The 19,009-nt window shown below is 49.2% G+C and overlaps 2 protein-coding genes and 1 long non-coding RNA gene across 3 annotated transcripts; all 3 read left to right on the top strand.

The window, feature by feature from the left end:
- The first annotated feature begins 2,787 nt into the window (after window positions 1-2,787).
- On the top strand, window positions 2,788-11,258 carry LOC118703858. The gene is made up of 2 exons (XR_004983166.1): window positions 2,788-2,828; window positions 11,148-11,258. It is a non-coding gene; the product is annotated as an uncharacterized LOC118703858 (long non-coding RNA).
- Window positions 11,259-11,991: 733 nt separating this feature from the next.
- Window positions 11,992-12,365, top strand: PRM3 (protamine 3). The gene is given in 2 exon segments (XM_036411126.1): window positions 11,992-12,076; window positions 12,079-12,365. Coding segments are annotated over 2 exon segments (372 nt in total).
- Window positions 12,366-16,063: 3,698 nt separating this feature from the next.
- On the top strand, window positions 16,064-16,462 carry TNP2 (transition protein 2). The gene has a single exon (XM_036410788.1). It carries the CDS (start codon window positions 16,064-16,066, stop codon window positions 16,460-16,462), a length of 399 nt encoding a protein of 132 aa, XP_036266681.1.
- The last annotated feature ends 2,547 nt before the right edge of the window (window positions 16,463-19,009 follow it).

Raw genomic sequence — 19,009 nt, forward strand, 5'->3', positions numbered from 1 at the left:
AAGTGTGGCCGAGCTCCCAGTTTCGGGTACTGATTCTCTGAGTGGAGGCCCATGTGGCTCTGAAGCAGGACTTGGCTCTAGGCTGGCATCTCTGTCCTGGTGGGTGGAGGGATGATGGGTTGGACCAAGGGGAGGAGTTGGAATCCTGACTCTGTGAGACCCTGGACAGGTCCCTCAACCTTTGAGCCTCATTCCCCTTCTGTAAAATGAGCAAATCCTTCCTGACTGCACAAAGCTGCAATCAACCAATGAGCAGAAAACTCGAGAGAAGCCTGGCAGTGAGCATAATAGACTTGAGCTCTGGCTGTCACTGGGAAAGTGGAAGCCCTCAGCTGGAACTTCCGCCATGCCAGCCCACATTCGCCTGCCCTGCGGTACCTGCTCCACATCCCCTCCCTTCCTGCCAGACATCTGGAGGGCCACCCCTCTCCTCTCTAAAGCCAGGCCCACCACTGTGTCCACTGCACCTCGTCCCCTTCCACCTGCTCCAGGACAGTCTGCTCAGTCTCATCACTTTTTGTTCTCAAAAAAAATGAGCATGATTGTTCCCACCAGGAAACAGCTATGCTCTATTTCCCCATCTCAACACCAAGCCCAAGCAAACCTCTCTGCGGCCCATTTCCCCTGCCAACTGCATTCCTGTTCTCCTGCTTCCCTGGCAGTAGGAGTCCTGAAAAACCTGTCAGTCTGGCTCTCCAGTTCCTCTCCTCTCCCTAAACCCACTCCCATTAGCACGCCTAGCTCCATCATGTCACAGACTGTTCTGAAGGCGGCCAGTGTCTGCCATGTTGCTAGCTCTTGGGTGAATTCGCAGCAGGGATACTTTAAATGGCTATTGCTTCCTAAGTGGGTTCCTCACTTCCTCCCCTTCCCTTATATCCTTCTCAACACAGCAGCAGAGAATGTCACTCCTGTGGTCCCCATTTCATTCAAAATAAAAGCCGATCCTTAGAGTGACTGACAAAGCCATCATAATTTGGTGCCCCCACCTCTATGACCTCATCTCCCATTGACTCCTCATCTCTCTTTACTCATCACAGGAGCCTCCTTATTGTTCCTTGAACACAGCAGATACATCCCTACCGCAGGGCCTTTGCACTGGCCATTCCCTCTGCCTGCTATACTCTTCTAAGATGTTCACATGATTGAATCCCTCATTGCCTTCAGGATTTGCTCAAATGTCATCAAGGCCTGCCCTGATGACCTGAATTGCCACTTGTCCCAACCACCCCCAGGAAGCCCAGCCATCCTCATCTTCTCTACTTTTTCTGATTTCCTTTTAACATACAACACAATTTACTTATTTGTCATGCTTATTGCTCTATCTCCTGCTGTAGACTATAAACTGCAAGAGAGCAGGGATGTTTTTGTTTACAGTGCTCAGCACAAAGGGCATTCATCAAACCTTTATTGGAATTAATTCATGAATGGAAAGGTACCAGGGGTAAAGGTGAATAATTCTATGACTACCACATGCATACTGAGCTGGAACAATTAAGTAAATGGATGATGAAAGGCAGTTGCCAGGGATCCCCTGTTGGGATAGGAAGTTACAGCTAAGCGAGGGGGAGGCCAGATGACCCATATGGAAGTGGAGACATCAGAATGAACTCATGTTTAACAGTCATACAGATAGTTGTGTATAAATATGTATATGGTTAATATATGCACACATATTTCCTTGCTCTGTCACAGAGAAGGCCTAGAAGCAACATCACCCCATAGCAACAAGCACATCAGGTCCCAGATCTGGGTTTCTAACACCATTCTCCAATGAAAGGACACAGGGCTCCTTGGAGAAATGGCTGATTCTAAGTCTAGGATAGGAATAAGGAAGTGCTCACAACTCACATGATTGGGGAGAGGGGGGCAAAGGGACACAGGAGTCAACTAAGAGAGCTCCCGATGGCCAAAACTGAAACAACTTGAGCAATAAAACATAGTAGTATAACCCAAAGTATGAAATTTCCACGAGTGTGTGTTGATATATGATTAAATAAATAAATTAGGGAGAAGAGACAAATATCCACCACGAAGAATTTCAAATAATTTATGTACATACCCTGCTCTCAAGGAGGTGGGACATAGCTTCTCATCCCTGAAGTGTAGGCTGCACAAAGCGACTGTCCCAAAGACTACTATGTAAAATGGGGGAAGAAAGGAGTAATTTTACAGTAGAGAAACCTGGTAAACACACCTCAGCCAGGGGATCAAGGTCAACATCAATGTGATAAGTCATCTTGAGAGCATGTGCCCTTGATAGAAAGTGAGAATGGCCCTTCCCTCTGTCACCTTCCTCCCAAAGCATACACACCTGGTTATGTTTCTTAGTTGTAACAAAGTAGCCATGGTGATGTAAAATGTTAACAGTGGGGGAAAGTGGGTGAGAAATATGAGAACTCTCTGTAACCAAATTTTTATTAAAGAAAAAGTAATATTCAGATAATGCAGTAATGGGTATTATTATTTTCATTTTTCTTTTTTAATATATTTTTATTGATTTTAGAGAGGAAGGAAGAGGGAGAGACAGAATCATCAACCAACTGCCTCCAGCATGCCCCACAATGGGGATTGAGCCCACAACCTGGGCATGTGCCCTGACCGGGAATCCAACCATGACCTCCAGGTTCATAGGACAACAGCTGGGCTGCTTGAATTTTTTTTACATAAGGGTCAAAGCATTGCTGAATATTGTTATTTCCATGATTAGAAAAAAAAAAAAATGAATGAAAAAAATAATACCCACCCGGCCAGCATGGCTCAGTAGTTGAGGGTCAACATATAAACTGAACCAGGTGGTCACAGTTCAATTCCCAGTCAGGGCACATGTGTAGATTGTGGGCTCGATCCCCAGTGGAGCACATGCAGGAGGCAGAGGATCAATGATTCTCATCATTTATGTTTCTCTCTCTCTCCCTCTCCCTTCCTCTCTGAAACACACACACACACACACACACACACACACACACACACATACTTTTTTTTAATCAAAAAAATTCCTGGGGGTGGGAATGGCTAGTCAATGGGGGGAAAGGAGACATATGTAATACTTTACACAATAAAGAATTTTCAAAAGGGAAAAATTTTTCAAATATGGACGTAACAACTGACTGACCATTTCCTTAAGTTAAACACTGTTACTGCCCATTTCCTTCCCACAATGTTCCACTGAACACCCTCCTACACACCTTCATGAACACATGTGAGAATTTCTGCAAGACAGATCCCTGGCGGTGGAATTGAGGGTGTGACGGCACATTTAAAACACTGTCATCTTACTGCTAAATTGTCCTCTCATTAAACTGAGAATTAATTGCCTGGCTCCAGCCTCTGCCTTCACTTCTTTGGTGGCATCTCCCCTTGATCCTGATGGCTGTGGGGGGGCCACTGTGATATCACAGATGTGGGGTGTGGAGAATACACACCAGGTGACTGACCAACCAGGACCTCAGGGGACAGCATCACCCACCCTCCTGACATGCTTGTTGGAATTTCTGCATATGTTTGAGATGACTGAAGTCTTAGTGATTAGCAGCATTTCTCAGCTTGGGGCCGGACTCAAAAGAACCAGGGCAGAGGGAAGGGATAGGGTGTGTAACATTTCAAAAATCAAATACGGTATCTTGATTTAATATTTGAAAAGTGACAACAAAATCTCATACAAAGCATCCATTTATCATTCAGTTCTTCAATAAATATTTGGTTTATGTACTGATTACTCTGTTACAGGATTGCCACAGTGAACACAAGTTCCTGATATCACGGAATTTATATTCTACTTGGAGACAATGAACACAATAAGTATCAGTGACAAGTGCTGGATTATTTAGGGTGTCAGGTGCTAGAACAAATAACCCCCAACATTTCAGTCCTCTCCACTCCAGACTAGGCCAAATGCCCCACCTCATGGCTCCAAGGGCCTCTTCTCCCAAAAATTACAACGATTTCTGTGCTGATCTTATTAATGCCTGTCCCCCCACCTAAACTGGAAGGCCAAGACTTGTTTTTTCCTCTGAAGCCACATCTCTCATTCCAAGTTTTCTCCTGTCCCCTTGCATAGTCTTCAAACCAACAAACCACTCCCATCAGCCACGTCTTCAGCTCACAAGTCCCCTCCACAGAGTGGCCTTCCCAGGCCTCCTCGTGGTGCTATGTCCCGCCAGCCACTCTGCCCCCCGCCAGCTCCTGTCCCTTCCGCTCTATGGCAGAGGGAGAGAAGCACAACAAATTCTCACTCCCCTTTCCACAGACGACATTTCTGGGAAGCTGCAGTCCACAGACTTGACCTCCAGGCTTTCCTTGTGTCCCACAGGGTCATATGACTAGCTCACCAAGGATGCAGGAATAGAAGTGGAGTGTTCCGCTTTGGGCGGAGGCAGTAAATAAACCCTCCCTCCCTCCGTCCAGTGGCTGGATGGGAACATCCAGGCCATGCTGGAAGCTATGTGTCCGAGTCCCTGAGTGACTGCGTGGGGCAGAGCCATTGGCTCTCTCCCTGACAGGGTCACCCACATTCAACAGAAGTTGGCACAGCTGGCTCCTTCTCATCCATCAGCTCTCAGCTCCAATGTCAGTAAGACCTCTCCCAACACCCTCCAGGCATTCTCTGGCTCATCAACTGATTCTGCATGTAGTTGTGATAAACTTCAGAGTCTTCTGTTCATTTATTTGTTCACTTGAATACTGTCTGTCCCAACTAGAATGCAAGCTTCCTGTGGGACAAACACTCTCATCTCTCTTGCTCATGCTGTATTCCCACTGCCTAGAATAGTGCCTGGCACATAATAGGAGCTCAATAAAAATGTGAACGGATGAGTGATACAGCACATATGTTTCACATACCTCATCTGTAATACAGGGTAAATACCAAACGCTACCACTTCTTGGGGCTCCTCCGGGACCATGTAGGTTAACTTTGAAAAGTGCTAAGTGTTATAGGATTTGGGGTGATAATTTATAGTCGATCTAGACAGGAATCAACAAAGAAAATGTGTTGCTAACCTACTATGTGATTGGTACAGCCCTCTTAGTAACTCAGTGGACTTTAGCTTCAAATCCATGGTTTTCCTCCCTTGTTGTGGGTGTGGAGGTAAGGTTCTGGAAGTTTCTGGCTGCACCCCGCTCTGGGACAAAGAGTACAAATGATCTAACTATCCACTGACCCCTTTCTCCTTCCTAAGAGCCCCAGCTTTATTCTGAGGGCCAGTTGTTGCCACAGTAAGGTAAATAAACGGTCAGAAGGTGAAGCTGCCGGGAGGGGTGTCTGGGAAACTCTTTGCAGGGTAATGACACCTTTTACGCCCTCCCCTTCTTCCTTCCACAGTAAATATGGGTGCATTTCCAAGACTAGCCCTTAGTGTGCTTTTGTTCCAGTTAGAAAAAAACTTACATGCGAGCATTCGAAGGGGGAAAAGACATTTCCTATGGGCAGACACGTGCCTCTGGGAGCTGGGCCTGCATTTCTGAACCACCCAACCCTCGGCTGAGAGCTCCGAGCAGTACACCAACCGCAAAACCATCCACAGAGCCCTGGCTTTGGACTGTGGGACAATCGAGGGTGAAAAGAGTTTGCTAAGGGCAGAGCTGAAAGATAAAAGGACCCGCCACACCAGCCCTGGAAGGCTCTCTCCTTTTCCTTTCGTTTGTTTTTTGTTTTTAGTTTAATGATTTATTTTGAAATAATGTCAAAGTGACAGAAAAGTTACAAGAACTATTCAAAGTAATCCCCTTCATGCAGACTGGTCAGTTAACATTCGGTTCCATTTACTCCGCTGCCCTCTCCTCGCCGCCGCCCTCTCCCTCTTTCTCTGCGTAGATCTGGACCCACTGCTCCTCCTCCTCTTCTGAATCACTTGAGCGCACCGGGCAGTCACGATGCCCATCATCCCTAAGCACTCCGGTATGGATGCCCGAACTAGAACACTGACTGCCCAAGCCGCCTCTGACTGCTCAAGTGAAATGTAAAACTTCTATCCAAAAATCACTTCTTTTGGCTTGCTGTTAAAATTAACCACATCTAGCCGAAACCGGTTTGGCTCAGTGGATAGAGCATCGGCCTGCGGACTGAAAGGTCCCAGGTTCGATTCTGGTCAAGGGCACGTACCTTGGTTGCGGGCACATCCCCAGTGTCACCCACATTCAAGAGGCAGCTGGTCAATGTATCTTTCTCATTGACGTTTCTAACTCTCTATCCCTCTCAATTCCTCTCTGTGTAAAAATCAATAAAATATATTTTTTTTAAAAAAGTAACCACATCTACAATGTCATCCTGATGAATTCAATAAAAAGAAATAATTTTAAAAATGAAAAAAACACAAGAAAAAAAAAATAAAACTAACCAAATCTAATACCCTCTGGGTCCCTAAAATTCCTGGGGGAAACGGGAACAATCATGGGAAGCTGAGAGTTTCAGGCCTCATCTTGCCTTCCTCTCCGGCCACCCTGTGGGCCGGGCCCCCTTGGACTCCTTATAGCTGCCACGCCCCTTTCAGCCTCAGAACTTTTCAGTGGAGGTAAAGTTCAGGTAACACAGAATCAGGTCACGGTGAGCAATTCGGCGGCAGTTAGTACACGCATAATGTTGTGTGACCATCACCTTTCTCTAATTCCAAAACATTTTCATCACCCCAGAGGGAAACCTGTACCCACTAAGCAGTCAGTCCCCAGGCCCCTTTTCCCACAACCACCAACTGACTTGTCTACGGATTTCCCTTTGGGACACTTCATATAACTGGAATCACACACCCCACGCTGCCTCAGAACTTCGCACCAGCTGTTTCCTTCTCCCAGAGGCTTTTCCCTGCTCCAACTCCAACTGGTCCTTTAGGAATTCACTTCACCAGCACTTCATGAAGCAGCTCTCCTAGGGCCACAAGTCCCCCCAACACATGCCCCCATAAAAATCTGAAGTTTCTCTTGTCAGCTTTTCTCACAACTACATTTATTCTACGAGGCTATTTCATTTGTGTTTCTTGTAGTCAGAAAGTGTATCAGGCAGGGACATGTCTGCCTTTTTTATCACTGTATGTTGACACCTCGTCCAGAATCTGACACATAGTAAGGCGCTCAATAATACTTTGTGAATTGACTGAATGAGTGATTATCAGTGGCTGGTGAGCCGGGTAGCCCCGCCCTGTCCTCCCCAAGGGGCTCGCACATGCCCATATATGGACATGCCAGGGTCGGAGGTGCAGGCCTCTGCGACCTCACAATGCCCAGGCCCCTCCCCAGCGTCTATAAGAGGCACAGGACCAGCCCCTGGTTCACAGCCCACCAAGTTCCACCTGCTCACAGGTTGGCTGGCTCAGCCAAGGTGGTTTCCCTGCTCTGAACATCTAGGCCAGTTCCACCCAGCACCATGGCCAGATACAGACGCTGCCGCAGCCGGAGCAGGTGCCGCCGCCGGAGAAGAAGATGTCATAGGCGAAGGAGGCGCTGCTGCCGGAGGAGGAGGAGGAGAAGAGGTAAAAGGGGTCCCTATCTGGGTACAGAAGCCACAAAGAGCTGGGCAGAACTGAGGGTTCTGCCACACTAAAATGTTCTCTCTCCCCGTTTTGCTTCCTAGCGTGCTGCCGCCGCTACAGGTGTAGAAGAAGATAAGATGCCTTAAGATGCTGAAGGCACAAGCTAGCAAGTCCACACGCTCTGCCTGAGTTTTACCAGCTACAACACCCTCTTGCTACACCTTGAACATGGCATCATCTCAATGAAGTGAACATGGAACAGGAGCCTGCTAACGAACAACGCCGCCTGTCAATAAATGTTGAAAAAATAACTCCTCTCTTATGTCTTTGCCTTGAGAAGGGAGTTCAGGGGAGAGGAGGGCTGGGGATTAAAAGTGGGAAATGCCCAGCCAGTGTGGCTCAGTGTTTGAGCTTCTACCCATGAGCCAGATGGTCAAGGTCTGATTCTCAGTCAGGGCACATACGTGGGTTGCTGGCTTGATCCCCAGAGGGGGTGTGAAGGAGGTAGCGGATCAATGCTGCTCATCATGGATGTTTATATTTAAAGAAAAATAAAAGGGGTTGAGGATGCCGGGAAGAGGGGACATGAGTGAAAGTTGTCACATTAAATCTTGGTCCAAACTCCTGACTACTAAGTCAATCAAAAGCTGCCTCCCAACCCCCGCTTAGAGATTCCCCCAGTGGGGACAGGAGCCGAGCCATGCTGTTCCTGAGCCCACCTCCCGCCAACACTGAGCTCTATGACACCTGCTGGCAGCTTGAAACGGACCACAGAAATTCGTGCAAAGGCTACAAATCAGGACTTGCTCTCCCCTGCCCCTGTCACAGAGAGCCAGGTAAACATTTACCAGCTCCAGCTCATCACTATATCCCACCCATCCCCACGTGCCCACAGTTTTCGGCTCAAAGCTCCCCTAGGTCTGGGTACAGGGATGCCCAGGTGGTGGCTGAACTAAGCTTTCACATTTAACGTGACCATCTTGTCTATCCACTCGACCCACATGATTCACTGAGGGCTTGAAACCCCGGGATGATGTGGAGATGGTTCACAAAACACTTTGGACATCGGCCTATTTGGCTCATTTCACAACCTCATGGCGGCGGAGCAAAGCCCACGGCTCAGGCTCGATCCCTAAAGTGACAGGGCCATCAGAACCTCCGAAACATGACCATGACCTGCATGTTTCGGCATCATGGTGTACAGGTGTTTGGCATTCACTTTTAGGCCCCATACTGGCCTTGCCACACAGGCATGGACAACCCTGTCTATACAAGTGAGGGTGTTAGATGGGGGTCGCTGGATGGCTTCCTATACCCAGTCAGACAATATCGCTGATAACTGGACACAGACCTCCCTGGCCACCTTAATGCATATGAACACCGGGTGAAATTAAGCTTCTGTATTAGTTTCCTGTGGTACTGTAACAAATTCAACACACTTCATAGCTTACAACTCAAATTTATTATCTTACAGAATTCCACAACGGGTCTCACAGGGCTAGAGTCAAGGTGTGGGCAGGGCCATGTTCTCGTCAGCTCCGAGAGGCCCCACCTCCATCTTCAAAGCCAGTGGCTAGAATCTTTAAAGCTCTTCCTGTGACTCTCCTGCTGCCTCCTTCTTCCAACTTTCAACGACCCATGTCCCTACATTTGAACTCACCTGGGATAACCCAGGATGAGTTCCTATCTCCAGATCCTTAACTCACCCAGAAAGCTCAGAAAGGGAAACCAGTTGCTAAGATTCTGATTCTGCTTTAATGGGATCATCTCAGTACAGTGAGAGGGGTGGGAAGGAGGGGCCAAGGGCTCAGGCTCTCTTGCCCCTTATTTGCAGTGACCTTGAACAAGTCATTTATTTAATTGCTTTGTGGCTCAGTTTCCCTGTTGGAAATGGGGATTATAACAGTGAGGAGTAAATGAGTAAATGTATGAAAGTGAATGAAATGCTTGGCATACAGTAACCACTAGATAACTGTTGGATAGAAAAGCAATAATGAAGGCCCACGCATGGTGCAGCTTCTCAGGTGGTGAGAGAACTTCAGGAACTGCTATGTGGGGGCTGCCACCAGCTGGATGAGAGAAGGGCTTAGATGTGGACAAGAAAAGGTTGGCAAAGTCCCACCTGCTACAGGGATCGGGAAGGGGTGGCTTGCCCTTCCAGGCCCTGCTGGCCGTGGACCCTGGCTCTGTTTTCTTCTCAGAGGAGCTGGCCAGGGTGAGGACAATGGTGGGGTGGGGCTGCCAAGTCATAGTGGGGGGCCCCTTTATATACAAGTGCTCGAAAAGCTGCCGGCAGACCAGACCAACATTAACAGCAAGAGCAGGTGGGCAGGCCTCAGCCCTCCTCCCTGCCCCCAAAGCCAGCGACAGCCTCAGCCTGCAATCACAATGGTCCGACACAGCGCCAGGAGCCTGAGCGAACGCCCACATCAACAAAGCCAGGAACAAGAGCAGGATCCGAATGCAGACGACAGCCAGGACGGGAGGACGCTCAGAGGCCGCTGTCACTACAGACGCAGGCGCTGCTCCCGAAGGCGGCTGTACAGGATCCACAGAAGGCGGCGCCGCTCATGCCGGAGACGCAGGAGACGTTGCTGTAGGCACAGGAGGCACCGTAGATGTTGGTCTAGTCCTATTTACTCACGCTCTGGGCACCCGACACCTCCAGACCATGCCCAGAAGGGCAGTGGGAGGCTCATGATACCCTGGGATCCTACCCCATTTGACAGTCCCCAATCCCCAGCCCCACCCAGGTTGTCTGGATTGCCCTATGATCAGAACTTTCTTTTCCAAAAGGTCGCAGAAGATGCAGGAGGAGAAGATACAGAAGGTGTCGTTAGACCTTCCTGGGCCCATCCATCACACACCTGGTTGGAAATCAAGGAAAAGTCACCTGACAAGGAACCACCTCACATGACCACAGCAATCCCTCCATGCTGGATGCCCAAACCCTGAGCCCATAAGTTCTTGAGTAAAATGAGCAAGTCATCTGCCAAATAAAGCTTGAGATAAGAAACTTGCTGGCTTGTCAGGGTCTCCTTTATGCAAATCATACGAACATGGCTTCCCTTCTTTGGGGAGGTAAGGACTAGGGCAGGGAGTTCAGTAGAGTGCTCCTGGGAGATAGGCACGTTGAATTACCTGTGACATCCCCTGAGCCAGGTTTGCCTTTTATGATGCTAAAAGACACACTATTCCACCCTGACCTTCCCAGTTCCTTGTCATCCCCATCTGCAGGGGTCTTGAACCTTAGGATGTGTTGGGTAGCTTGGGAAAGTATGCTGAGATAGGAAGGCCTGGCATAGAGGAAACAAAAGAAAGGGGTAAATTAATGTGAGGCCTGTGTGGGCCACTAGATTGAGATGGGACTCTGTGTACCAGTCAACAGGGCTGCACTCTGGGGGCTCCGGGCAGAACCCGTTCTCATCCCTTCCTAGTTTCTGGTGGTTTTGTCATCCTGGAGTTCCTTGGCTGTGACCACATCACTCTAGTCTCTGCTTCTGTGGTCACAAGGCCTCCTCTGTGAAATGTCTGCCTGCTCACGGGGACCCTTGTGACTGCATTTAGGGCTCACCCAGCTAACCCAGGATAATCTTCCCATTCGAGATCCCTGGCGGGGGGAGAAGGGGGACAGTGGGGCTCAGTGATTGAGCACCAACCCATCAACTGGGAGGCCACAGTTAGATGCCCAGGTTTCGGACTCAATCCTCCATAGAGGGTGTGCAGGAGGCAGCTGATCAATGATTCTCAACATTGATGTTTCCCTCTCTCTTCCTCTCCCTTCTTTTCTGAAATTACTTTTGTTTTTGTTTTTTCAAAGATACCCAAAGAGTCATTATTCAGTTTATCATAGCCACCAAGGGTTTAGGGCAGAAAAATGGCAAACTTTGATTTACATGTTGGAAAATGGATACCAAGGGAACTTAACTCAGCCCTCCTTTGCTGAAATTGTGACCTGTGGGGATGTGTAGCTAAAGAGGCCTGTGACCCCAAAAGCTTAGGAGCGCTGCCTTCAAAGGGTGATTTTCGGGGACAGGAAGTAAGGGTTTTCTTTAGATTGACGGAAATGTAGCTGACACCGAGGACACAGATTTTAAGTACACCTGCGTAGGTACCACCCAGGTCAAGAAAGTGTACATTTCCAGCCCTTCCCACCACAAGGCTTCTCTGTGTCTCCAGCCCCCAAAGGGAGCCACTGTCTGATCTATTGTCACCTTCTGTGTGTCTTCTCCTAGGCTGGGTGTTTCTGGGATGGGGGGGGGGGGGGGGGGGGATGGGCGCTCTACTGCTTCTGGAAATTCTATCCCTAACTGCCATCCCAACTCAAAGGGAACTTTTATAAGAGCAAATGAGGCCAGATGGAGGAGGCAACCTGGCAGGGGAGGCGGCATCGGCACTGGCCTGGTGTTCTGCCTCTGCCCTGCTCTGTAGGTGGCGAGAGCTCAGTGGGGCTGCTCATGGCTGAGGTTTGAGGCAGGTGTCAAGACTCAGGTATCCGAGGGTGGGGAGCTCCAGAGGCACCTTTGTGATGTCAGCACCCTGCCTACAGCCCTCAAAGCCCCTCCACTTCCCCCCAGAGGCCTTCCCGCACAGTCTGGAGAGGCAGCCAAAGCAGACATGGGTTCCCACTGTGCCAAGCTAGGCACAGGCCACAGCCGGGGCCATGAATCCTCCATGAAGAAGCTCGTGGCCTGCGTGAGTCAAGATAACTTCTCCTTGTCCTCAGAGGGTGAGGAAGAAGAGGAGGGAGAAGAAGAGGAGGAGGAGGAGGAAGATGAGGAGGAAGAGGAGCTCCCAGTACAGGGCAAGCTGCTGCTGATGGAGCCTGAGAGGCAGGAGGAGGGCGCCGAAGATGACCCTGTGGCCCAGCAGAGCCCCGAGCCCAAGCAGACGCACTCCTGACCCCTGATGAGGACCCAGGAAGAGCTGCCTACTGCTATTCCAGCGAGAAGAACTTTCAGAAAAGAGCCAATAAAATCTCCAAAGAAACTCTACTCCTCCTTTCTGGTCTCCTCAATCCTGTGCCTGTGGTATCATGTGTGTGCCCCTGTACATGTGTGCGTGTGTGCATGCCCGTGTGTGTGTGTGTGTGTGTGTGTGTGTGTGTGTGTGTGTGTGTATTCAGGGAGACTGAAGAGCAGAAATCTATCCTGCTCCTGACATCCAACCAGAAGTTCTCACAAGGTCCACTCTCTGTGACTTTTCCACCCTCCCCTGTTTTAGGGGACAAAAATGTGGTGGCCTGGGAAGGAAAGTCATCTCAGCCAGTCCTTTCTCTGGGGGTGTACACATAATGGGACAGAGGGGGAGCAGGTGAGTACGCAGGCTGAGGGCACCTGAGGGGACAGTGTACTCTCCCTCAGCAAAGCTCCCATCCGGATACTCTAGCCATCAGTTTTGCTAAGGAGTACTGGCTTGTGAGTTCAGCACACCAGGAATCAAACCTCTTTCTGTTAGTTGTGACCTTGAGCAAGTCACTGTCTGTCTTGGAGCCTTGGCCTGCCCCTCCCTGGGTCAGGGTGAGATTAGTAGTGCCCTCTAGGTCAGTGGAAGCGCTGAGTGGGCCCAGGCCAGGCACACCTGAATGAAGATGGTATTGTGGAATGAGGTGGCTCATTGGCCCTGGTTCTGGGGTCAGAGGATGCGGTGGGTCTTGGTCCTCAGCCTGTGATTCTTCTGCTGACACCCGTGCTCACAGAGGCTCATGTCTGCCTTTATCAAGGGTCTGGCTGTGGGAGCAGAACCCATGTCCTCATGAAAGCAACAGGCAAAGGGAGCCCAGAGAAGCCGCCAGACACAGACACAAAACCCAGGCCCTCTGGCCACTTACTTACTCTGGCCACTCTGCGGTCCATCCTGTTCCTGAAGAAATGACACATGATCTCCACCCTCGGCCCTCAGTAGGCCGCCAAGCACCAGCCACTTGGCTGAGTAGAATCCTGACGGCTGTTGGGGGAGGGAGTGGCAGTTTTTCCTGGAACCCTCAGCTACTTGGGGGGAGGGGGAAGTGTTAGGGTTAAAGAGGCCTTGGGTTACTCAGAGGGGAGGCCACCATTAAAACTTGCAGATGGAAAAGGGCAAGTGATGTCCAAAGCAGGAGGCCCCACTGTCTGTCTTAACGGATTCCTACCCATACCCCTGACCCAGTACCTCAGTCAACCAGCTGCTTTTATCGAAGTCCCAGAGATCCACCTGCCCATTCAGTCAAATATTTGTCAAGCCCCCTCTATAGTCACTATGGGCTCTAAGATGAACAAAACACAAGTCTCCATCCTTCTACACACTCCGGCATATGGAAATAGGGAATCAGCAGGGGGGGGGGGGGGGGTGAGAGGAGAAAGGACCCAGAAAGAATCTTCACAGCATGGCCAACCAGCCCACTGAGCCCACACAAGGCAAGGCCATTAGAATAGAGCCCATGTGCCCTCTATAATCCCCTCTGACCCCTATGGACCATAAGGGTGGACAAGGGGGGGGGGGGCAGACCTGGGTTGGGATCCTGGCTCTGCCACTGACTATCTGTGACTCTGAGCCTGCTCCCTCTTTATAAAATGAAACAGTCATGCTGGCCTCATAGGGTTCATTTAGGATTGCTGGGACAAATGCTCACAAACTTCGTGGCTTAAAACAACAGAAATCTATCCTCTCTCGTTCTGGAAGCCAAAGTCTGAAATCAAGAAGTCAACTGAGCCATAGCCCCCTCCCCCTGAGGTCCCAGGGGAGAATCCTTCCTTGCCTTGTGCAGCTCATGGCAGCTCAAGGTCCTTGGCTTGTGGCTGCATAACTCTAATCTTTGCCTCTGACTTCATGTGGTCTATTCTCATAAAGAGGATGTGTGTCTTCTCTTCTGTTTTATAAGAACACTTGTGCTCTGGCCAGTTTGACTCAATGGTTACAGCATTGGCTGCAGACTGAAGGGTCTTGAGCTCCATCCGCTCTGGGTCAGGGCATGTGCAGGAGGCAACCAATCCATGTTTCTCTCTCCCACCCCCTCCCCTTCCCTTCCACTCTCTCTAAAATTCCATTTTTTGGGGGGGGGAGGGGGAATATCCTCAGGTGAGGAGATTAATGAAAAAAAAAAAAGAACATTTGTGATTGGATTAGGGCCCACTTGATAACCAAGATACACTCTCCTTAACTTACATATACAAAAAATGCTTTTTCAAAATACAGTCATGTTGACAGGTTCTGGGGTCAGGACCTGGACATACCTTTTGGGGGCCACCATTTCAACCCACTGCAAAGGCTCCCGTGAGCCTCAAGGACAAAACTGCCTAGAAGGGGGGAGGGGTGCCCATTAATGAGGGTGGTTGTCGCTTGAATGATGTGACCATCTTGTTAAGAAATAAACTGTAATAAAAGCAAATGATAGTAAAGTCTCATAGCAAGAGGAAAGTGTTGATGAGGATAGAGGAGGAGACGTAGATGTGGGCTGGGGGGGCTGCCAGGGGAGGGGAGATGGACACAGAAGGAGTTTCACGGGGAAGAGGGGGAAAGTGCAGGCTGAGAGTGGCCAGGAGCTAAGCCCAAGGGTGTTGGCCAAGGCCTGGCAAGGATTGAGCTGCTATGTGCTGGTATGGTCTCCATGCTAACAGATCGGGCTTTTTTCCGTAGGCGCCCAGAGATCTGAGTAGGGTGGGCCTGATTCCTACTGAAGGTGAGGCTTCATTAGTAGGGAGGGAGATGGGAGGCAGGAATCTGAAGGAGGAAGAGGGCTTTCAAGTGCCTCCTGTGGCTGGACAGGCATTTCAGGTTCACAAGAATACCCGGAAGGAAGGAATGACATCCCTTTGTCAGATAAGGAAGTCTCAAAAACCAAAGTGACCTACCCTAGATAGAAATCAGCATACACTGGGATTGAACCTTGCTCTAAATCTCCCAAATTTAAATCTTGACTGGGAAGTGGGCTTGCCACGCAGCCCCCTTGACCACAGATCAGTTCATCCCATTACTCTTATCATTCATCCATCCAATAAGCCATCCAATCCGTTCACCATCCATCTACCCACCCAGCTATCCTTGCTCTATCTTATCAACCAACCGTCCCCAGCCAAGTATCACTGAGGTCAGACTGTGCCCTCGCCTCTAAGCCGATGGGAGGAATAAGAAAAGAGCTGGAATGTTTAGCAATGTTTATTGAGCTCTTACTGTGGGCTGTCACTGAGCCAATTGCTGTACACTGATTCTCTCACTTAATTTGTCTGGCATCCCAGAGAGGTAGGTATTCTTATTGTCCCCACTCTACAAAAACAGGGGAACTGGGATTTGGAGGGATGAAAACCCAGGTGAGTGACCCATAAGAAAAAAAAAAGGTAGATCTGGGATGTGGGTCCAGCTCAATGTAACTCAAAGGTCCCTACTCTTAACCAACAGATGGGATTACCCTAGAGGGCCCCTGAAAATTGCTCCACCCTAGGGGTTAGTGTAAGAGTTAGGGGCCTTTGTCCCAACCAGGCCACATCTGTTACACCTCCATGCCTGTGCCATCACAATTGGGCCCAACTATATAACTGGGGGGGTGCCAGGGCCCCTGCAAAGCTGGGTGTGCTGGAAGAAGAGGAGGAGGAGGAGGCGGCCTCTGCCCCCACAAGTGGCCTCCCATGGACACCAAGTCACAGAACCCTCCCACCACCCACACCCAGCCCCATAGCAACTCTCGGCCCCAAAGCCACACCTGCAATTGCAGCCACCACTGCCAGAACTGCAGCCATGGCTGCTCCCGGAGCCAGAGTTGCAGCCGAAGCCGGATCTCCAGCCAAAGCCCGACCGGCCACCAAATCCAGACTCCAAGCCCCAGCCCACCACCAAGGCATCACAAACGCACCACGAACTCCCACCACTGCCCCGTGAGGCCCACCACCCACTCCTGCAGCAACACCAACAACAGAAAGAACTTGGAAGGAAAAGTGAGGAAGAAGAAGGTGGTCAATAGGAGACAGCAGGTGTACAAAACAAAGAGGCGAAACTCAGGTACTATCCACGCAGGTGGGGAGGGGTGAGAGGGGCTGTCCAGCTGGATGATGGGGGGACAGTGAGGCAAAGGCTGCAACCTCCAAGCCAAGAAGGAGAAGAAACCATGGCAGTTGTGTATGTGGTACATTGCTGGACTAGTTCTTCCAATAAGTTGGATGGGTTGATTAGAAAAATAGATAGGTGACAGGTTAACTGGATAGAAGGATGGATGGGGGGTGGGAGCTTGGTGGATAAATTCATTAGAAGTGTGGTTAGTAGAGATATAAGTGATAAGAGGGTTAAATAGTTAAGTGGATTGATAGATGGATAGAATGCAGTTGAATGAGTGGAAAGTTTAGATATGGTTGGAAGGATATGGATGGTGAACTGATTGACTAGGTGTGTGAATGATTAAATCATTGTGGATAAATAAATGTGCAGGTGAACTGATGGATGGTTAATTGGATGGATGGATTTAATGAACAAATGGAAGTTTCAAAAGATGGGTAGCCTGGATATAGTTGAAAGAATTAAATGAATGTTAGATGAAAAGACTGGGTGATTCATGGATGGGTCATGAGTCACCCAGTCTTTATTTTTTCACACAGTCTTTTTAAGTGTATGGGATGGATGGATTCACATGGGTCAAAGGTAACTTGACCTATATAGTTTATGCTCTATCCATGCCCACATTTGATTATAAATGAAAAGTCCTAAGACTCGAAGGAGAGGGTTAGTGACTTCATGAAGCACAACTTCTAAAAGGTCCTTTTCCTATTCCTATCACTTAGGGCGGAGATGCAACTGAGATCGCACTCCATGGCTTGTTCCTGTGTCAGTTTCACCCAAATGAGAAACACCATCGTGCATGGAATGCCAGAAGGAAGTCAAACTTTTTGCAGGAACGTGTTACTACAAGTGATTTCTACGCAACAATGATTAAAGCTTGTCCACTGGATGACTTTGTGTTGGCATTTTCATTTCACTAAAGGTGTCCTGTGTTTGGGGGCCTGGTTTGGTAGCACAAAGCAGAAAGGTTTCAGAGGGAGCAGGGACATGCCTTGTGATGAAACCTCATGGAATGTAAGGAGCCATGCCAGCACAGAGGCAGAAATGAAGGGGGGGAGGTGGAGACACCAAGAAGCCTTTGAAGTAGACAACACTCTGTTTGTGCAGAGCCTTCTTTAGCCCTACATGCTCACACACGGGGTGACCTGGGCCCACACATTGTTCATGTAAACCGCATGTAGTAGGCAGCCCAGGAGCATAGGAGACAGGTGGGAAGAGGGGTTAGAAATGTGCATCTTGGTCCAGTTTGAATCCTGGTTTATCCTAGCTCACATGTCCCTGCTGTGTGCCTCACTTGTTTCAACTTTCAATAGGGGACCAAGTGTGTTGAGGGCCTGGTGAGGACACACAAGCCCTTTCTCTGTCCAGAGAAAGAACACACATTGTCGGTCACAATAAGCTGTATCAAGGGGACAAGGCAACATAAAGGAGAGCAACTCTAGTGGGGTTCCAGGCCAAGGAAAAAGCACGTGTAAACAACCTGGGGTCTTCCAAAGACTGGGGAGGCTGATACAGGGGACTCAGCTGACAGGAAAGGAGGTGGGAGTGCCAGGAAGGACCAGGTTTTGCAGGGGCTTGCAGGCTGGAGAACTTGGACAAGGCCTAATATGTACAGTATTTAAGGATGGTGTTGGCTGCTGTGTAGAGGCTGGATTATAGAGAACAGATGGGACAGAGGAAGAACCATTGGTAGAGTGTGGCCAAAGGAACTGGAGGGTGACACTCCAATGGTCATCATCTCCAACAGTGATGGAGAGGGTACTACCATGGGCGGAGGGAGGAGTTCCTCCTCCAGCAAACATTTGTTGTTGTGAGCCCTCACCTGAGGATATTTTTTCCTGTTGATTTTTAGAGTGTAACGGGGAGAGGAAGGGGGAAAGAGAGAGAGAGAGAGAGAAACATCAATGTAAGAGAGACACATTGATTGGTTGCCTCCCAAACTCACTCTGACAGGGGCTGGAAATTGAACTGCAACCCAGGTATGTGTCCTTGACTGAGAATCAAACAGGAAACCCTTTGGTGACTGGGTCAATGGTCTAACCACTGAGCCACTGGTCAAGTTCAGCAAACATTTATTGGGCACCTTCTTATACAGGCATGGGGTAAGTGCTGGGGGGAAGACAAAGGTGAAGAGAGCCCTACAGGCACATAGCTTCCAAATGAATTAGGAGATGGAATGCTGTGTCATTAGATGATTAGATCAATTACCAAGAGAAAACTTTGGCCTTCTCATCTATAAAATGGGTCTCTTGCTGGGTGGCTGGAAGGTTCACTGAGATCATGTGTGAGTAGTCTCTAGGCTCAGCACATAGTAGGTACTCAATGGCGCTTTGCTATTATTAATAGAGCATATAAAAGACAACATTTAAAAAAAAAATGCTAGTTGCCAGAAACAAGGACTAAAGGAATCGTCAGAGTCCCTTGTAAATTATCTTCAAAACTCACAAGCCTTGATTTTACACTGGCTCCCACAGTTCTAGCTGGGGGACCTCAGACTACTCACATTTGCTCTGAGATTTACTTGT

Source organism: Pipistrellus kuhlii, unplaced genomic scaffold (assembly GCF_014108245.1).
Source record: "Pipistrellus kuhlii isolate mPipKuh1 unplaced genomic scaffold, mPipKuh1.p scaffold_m20_p_4, whole genome shotgun sequence".
Classification (NCBI taxonomy): domain Eukaryota; kingdom Metazoa; phylum Chordata; class Mammalia; order Chiroptera; family Vespertilionidae; genus Pipistrellus; species Pipistrellus kuhlii.